This window comes from Otolemur garnettii, unplaced genomic scaffold, assembly GCF_000181295.1.
Source record: "Otolemur garnettii isolate 467f Iridium unplaced genomic scaffold, OtoGar3 scaffold00066, whole genome shotgun sequence".
NCBI lineage: Eukaryota > Metazoa > Chordata > Mammalia > Primates > Galagidae > Otolemur > Otolemur garnettii.
In genome coordinates, this window is record NW_003852461.1 from 8,858,974 (window position 1) to 8,864,950 (window position 5,977).

Sequence of the window (5,977 nt, forward strand, 5' to 3'; positions counted from 1 at the left end):
AAAAAAAAAAAAAAAAAACAAAAACAGAAAGAGCCAGTGACTTCTGGTTGCTTCAGTTTTCAGCTCCACAGTAATCTCTGAAGCATGGAATTTTGACGCTTGAGTACTTTCTCACCAGCATGGGGGGAAGAGGGAAAAAACAGCATGAGCAAACTCACTCTATTTTTTAGAAGGCAGGGTGCAGTGGCTCACGCCTGTAACCCTAGCACTCTGGGAGGCCCAGGCAGGAGGATTACTTGAGCTCAGTAGTTTGAGACCAGCCTGAGCAAGAGCAAGACCCCATCTCTACACAAAATAGAGAAACAAGCTGGGCGTGGGGGCGGGTGCCTGTAGTCCCAGTTACTCAGGAGGCTGAAGCAGGAAGATCTCTTGAGCCCATGACTTTGAGGTTGTTGAGAGCTATGATGACACCATAACATTCTACCCAGAGCAACAGAGTAAGACTTTGGTCTCAAAAAAATAAAAATAATAAATAAAAAAATAAGGTAATTCAGTAGTTTTAGATATATATATATTTAGAATAGTCTCACCAAAATATATAAATTGTCTTTTAAAGCTACAGCTGCTAGAATTGGAAAACACATAAATATTTGGGTGTATAAATGTAAATTATCTAGAGAGAACCTTAGGAAAGTATCAGTGGTGACTGTCTCTGAAGAATGGGCCTCCCCCTGCGTGGGAGGCAGCCCCCTACACGTGTGTGGCATCCTTTGGTGATGCAGCTGGAGACCTTTACATTGAGCCATGTTATTTTAATGATGATAAAAAAGTTTAAGGTTATGGGCAGCACCTGTGGCTCAAAGGAGTAGGGCACTGGCCCCATATGCCGGAGGTGGTAGGTTCAAACCCAGCCCCGGCCAAAAACTGCAAAAAAAATTATTAATTTAAAGAGATAAAAATTATTTTTTAATTCATTAGTGTCAAACACTTTTTTCAACCAAAGCTTATCTACCGCACATTGCTGTCCTAATTTTATGGCTCAGAACCCTGAGTTCAGAGGAGTTATAATTTACCCAAGACAACAAGATGTCAGAGGCAGGATTTGAACCCTCAGCTATCTCACACTCAGGTCAGTCTGTGCTTTTCCCCTGTTCTGGGCCCCGTCCTCCAGGGCCAGCTCATTCTAATAATTTCTTTTCTTTCATTGCCCGAGTAATGAGGCCTTGGCAAATCCCGTCCATCAGGCCACAAATCTATGCCAAATCCTTGAATACCAATAAATACCTGAAACTGTGTTTTTTTTTTGTTTTTTTTTTTTTGAGACAGAGCCTCAAGCTGTCCCCCTGGGTAGAGTGCCGTGGCATTACAGCTCACAGCAACCTCCAACTCCTGGGCTCAAGCGAGTCTCCTGCCTCAGCCTCCCAAGTAGCTGGGACTACAGGCGCCCGCCACAACGCCTGGCCATTTTTTGGTTGCAGCCATCATTGTTGTTTGGCGGGCCTGGGCTGGGTTCGAACCCGCCACCTTAGGTGTATGTGGCTGGCGCCTTAGCTGCTTGAGCCACAGGCGCCAAGCCATGAAACTGTGTTTCAAACTACACAATAAAACATAAATAAGAACGATGCCTAGTTCACCTCAAGTTCAGACACCGCAGCAAAGTACAGGGTTAGCAGTGGAACCCAGGGGAGAGGTTGGGCATGAAATATGAGGCAAAGCCAGACCTAGAGATGATTATGAAATAATAATCTTAGGAAAACGTAATTATACCTCTGGATGTATCGTAACTGTGTATTTTATGTAGAATAAAATCTAACGTTATTAGCAAACAGCAAATCATGGGTCACTGGCTGTGGTTTGGCTGTTTGCTTAAGGGAACATTGGTGGTTGTTGAAAATTAATAAGAATGTTTTCTAAAGGATGCCATCGTGATACATGAAGTGTATGAGGAAGGAGCGGCAGCCAGAGATGGGCGACTGTGGGCTGGGGACCAGATACTAGAGGTATGTGACTGTTACTTTATGTCGGTGAATATGCTGACCTGATCCACAAAGTGTGTTTCTCTGTCCTCTACTCAACTGCTGCTTTACCAGTTTCTTTCCTATTTAGCAAAACATACACCATATTCCTTTTTTTTCAGTGTACATCAAACAATTCACTGGTTTAGAATCATGACAGATTATTAATCTCTGTCTGCAGATGCTTTTTTTAATTAAAGGGAAAAAGCGTATAGTTTTATAATTTTTTTTAGGATATGAAAGTGTAAGTTTATTTTATATAAGAGAAAGGGAAGAGTAGCCAGGAGTTGTAGCGGGTGCCTATAGTCCCAGCTACTTGGGATGCTGAGGAAAGAGAATCACCTGGGCCCAGGAGTTGGAGGTTGCTGTGAGCTGTGACGCCACAGCACTTTAATGAGGGCAATAAAGTCAGACTCTGTCTCTAAAAGAAGAGAGAGAGAGAGAGGGAGGGAAGAGAGTGGAGGGAAGAGATGAGAAAGAGAGAAGAGAGCAGGGAACCAGAGAGGGGAACTAGGGGAGAGAAAAGGAGTCAGAGAATGCCAGCCACAGTTTAATAGCTTTAATATCAAATGAGACTATGTAATATTGCAATGATTTTTTGTGCCTTACTAAAGTCCCTCCAAACCTACATATAGGTACACAAACGTAAGACATGTGGTATTTTAAAGACTTGCTTGCAACTTAAGTATTGTTTTCTTTTTTTTTTTTTTTCTTGAGACAGTGCATCAAGCTGTCCCCCTGGGTAGAGTGCTGTGGCATCGCAGCTCACAGCAACCTCCAATGCCTGGGCTCAAGCGAGTCTCCTGCCTCCACCTCCCAAGTAGCTGGGACCACAGGTGCCCACCACAATGCCTGGCTATTTTTTGGTTGCAGCCATTATTGTTGCTTGGTGGGCCCGGGCTGGATTCGAACCCGCCACCTTAGGTGTATGTGGCTGGCGCCTTAGCCACTTGAGCCGTAGGTGCCGAGCCAAGTATTGTTTTCTTTATCCTAAAAAGTCTTCATGTCAGGTGGCACCTGTGGCTCAGTGAGTAGGGCATCGGCCTCATATAACAAGGGTGGCAGGTTCAAACTGAGCCCCGGCCAAACTGCAACGAAAAAATAGCTGGGCGTTGTGGCAGGTGCCTGTAGTCCCAGCTACTTGGGAGGCTGAGGCAAGAGAATCACCTAAGCCCAAGAGCTGGAGGTTGCTGTGAGCTGCAATGCCACAGCATTCTACTAAGGGCAATAAAGTGAGACTCTGTCTCTAAAAAAGAAAAAAAAAGAAGTCTTCATGTCAAATGTTAGTTCCTGACTTGCCACTGTTATTTTCAAATTGACAAAAATGTGCAATCTTACCCTTTTAGGTGTATGTGTTACTTACTAAAACTTGAAATATTTAGGGCAGCACCTGTGGCTCAGTGGGTAGGGCATCGGCCCCATATACCAAGGGTGGCAGATTTGGTCCAGCCCCGGCCAAACTGCAACAACAACAAAATAGCCGGGCATTGTGGCAGGTGCCTGTAGTTCTAGCTGCTTGGGAGGCTGAGGCAAGAGATTCACCTGGGCCCAGGAGTTGGAGGTTGCTGTGAGCTGTGATTTCACAGCACTCTACTGAGGGCGATAAAGTGAGACTCTGTCTCTACCAAAAAAAAGAACTTGAAGTATTTAATTTGACTTTTTCAGATTGACTCTCTGAAAGGAGAGTTAGTGAAGTCGTTAAAGCCTTTTGAAAAGGACCAAAGCAGGTGATGTCTGAGGGAGGGGACAGGTGAGTGGGAAGCCCACGCCCGGCATTCTCACAGGCAGGACAGCAGAGCTTTCTCCGTGGTGTGAAACCTTCAGGCACCATTGATTTCTTCCATGGCATGGATTTAATTGACTAGTTAGCATTTTATGATGGGCATGTGCATTTTTGCCTCGCAACTTGAACAGAGCACATTATGAATGACATCATAGAATTTTATTTATCCCCTTGGTGGTTCATTTCTGCCTCCCAAGATGAAACCAGAGATATAATTAAGGGCAGGAAACACAGGCGAGAAGGGGTTAGAGCAGAGGCCAGGCTGACTGCAAATTAAAATCAGGCCACAGCACCGGGCTTCTCTGCAGGCCTTTACTGTGTTTCATCACTGGATTAGGCCACGTTCCCAGTTTGTGCATTAATGTACAAGTGTATGAGGTTAGAAAAATAAGCCGGGCCTCTCTGGGAATTGGCTTGACTGTGTTAGCACAGCACAGGAACACAGGTTTTCAGTTCAGGGGTTTTTCCCTCTCTAGATTTCCTAAGCAATTGGTATTATCATAATTGGCTTCATAAGGCAAAGAGATTAAATATCAAAGATAACTCAGATGTATACATATGCCTTCATTCTTACATGAATTGTAAGTCCACAAATTATTCTATAATTGTCACTTGAAACCAAATCTAGTAGGTTTATTATCTTGAGTGTGGTGATGGCTTCACAGGTATAAATACACATATGTTAAAACCTATCACATTGTATGCTTTAAATATGTACAATTTGTTTTATATCAATCACACCTTAGTAAAGATTTGGGGGGACTCACACCTGTAATCCTAGCACGCTGGGAGGCCAAGGTGGGAGGATTGTTTAGGGTTAGGAGTTCAAGACCAGCCTGAGCAAGAGTAAGAACCCAGCTCTGCAGGAAATAGAAGAATCAGCCGGGTATGGTGGTGCATACCTGTAGTCCAGCTACTCGGGAGGCTGAGGCAGGAGAGTTCGCTTGAGCCCAGGAGTTTGACGTTGCACTGAGCTATGATGATGCCACTGCACTGTACCTAGCGTGACAGAGCAAGACCCTGTCTCAGGGGGGAAAAAAAGATTTTTTTTTTTAAAACTGTATTTTTATTTTTATTGGCTAAACCCTTGCATTTGCTCTCTTCTATAAAGTATATTCATGCACAAGTAAGACTCAGTACAGATGAGCATGAAGAAGCAAATTTGTTTTAAGTGGAAAGAGAATTTAAAAGATCAAGTGAACCATTTCCAAATCTGGCATCTGACAGATTATCTCGTCTGGATCAGGCCGGATGGCCCACACGCATCAGAACAGCCAGCGTGGTGCCCCCTCTTACTGCAGACAGGATCAAGTTCAAAGAGCATGACATTCGTTTAGCGGATAAATAAAACTCTCAGTTTGGTCACATAACACACTTCCTTTCCAAGCAGCTTTAGATTCCAACTCTGGACTGATTCCAGAGTGCACTGCGCCACGGTGCAGGACTGGCCTGTGGCCTGCGGGTTGCCTTGAGAAGCCAGGCCAGCTTTACCGGGGCACATTGAGACCCGCAAACAAGGCAGCCCCACATCGGTACTTTTCCAAACAGCGGCCTTTCCCCTCGGGAGAGTCTTCTGCATTCTGCAAACTGGACTTCCATGATTTTATCATTGTCCCCGTGTTAAGATTAAAACAGACCTCCGAGGATATAGTCTAATATTGCTGGGGCATGGCGGAATTTAGGATTCCACCATAAGCAAGGACTGTGTCTTTTCCCTGGTCCTCCCTTTAAGCCAGTCCTTCCTCTCATCCCACCTATCCTGCCGTTATCCCTGTCTATTTTGATGCAAAGGGAGAAGAAAAAGTAGAGTTAATACCGGATTTTTCCCGTGGGATAAAGTAGTGAGGACCTGCCGCCCTCAGGTAGCTGAGGTATCCTTTCCCCCTTGAGCCCTGGTTCGCTCATGTCCCCCTATGGCTGTCCTACCCCAGGGGAGTCATACACTCTCCTTGACCTCTGGGGCATCCTAACACCCTTCTCCATAGGGAGCCCTGCATTTTTCACCTCCTCACTAGTCAGTTTTATAAACAAGGCATCTGGCACTTGACTTGCCCGTCAGTGATATTTCTCTCGTGGTCATTGGCACAATCAGTGGTGTCCTGATGAGCAGAGGAGCAGCTGGAAACTGCAGACTAAGACCACTTTGATCTGAGCAGACACCTTAATGCAGGAATTCAGGAGAAAATGCTCCTGTAACGTTAGCGTTTGATAGCAGTGCTTTTTTTTTTTTTTTTTTTTT

General features: G+C 44.8%; 1 protein-coding gene across 1 annotated transcript in view; it reads left to right on the forward strand.

Moving 5' to 3' along the window:
• PATJ (PATJ, crumbs cell polarity complex component) overlaps nucleotides 1–5,977 on the forward strand; it is a 379,729-nt gene that overhangs the window by 326,724 nt on the left and 47,028 nt on the right. Inside the window, exon 30 of the mRNA XM_023515102.1 lies at nucleotides 1,857–1,940. Within this exon, the coding sequence (XP_023370870.1) occupies nucleotides 1,857–1,940 (84 nt within the window). The remainder of the gene's footprint in view (nucleotides 1–1,856; nucleotides 1,941–5,977) is intronic.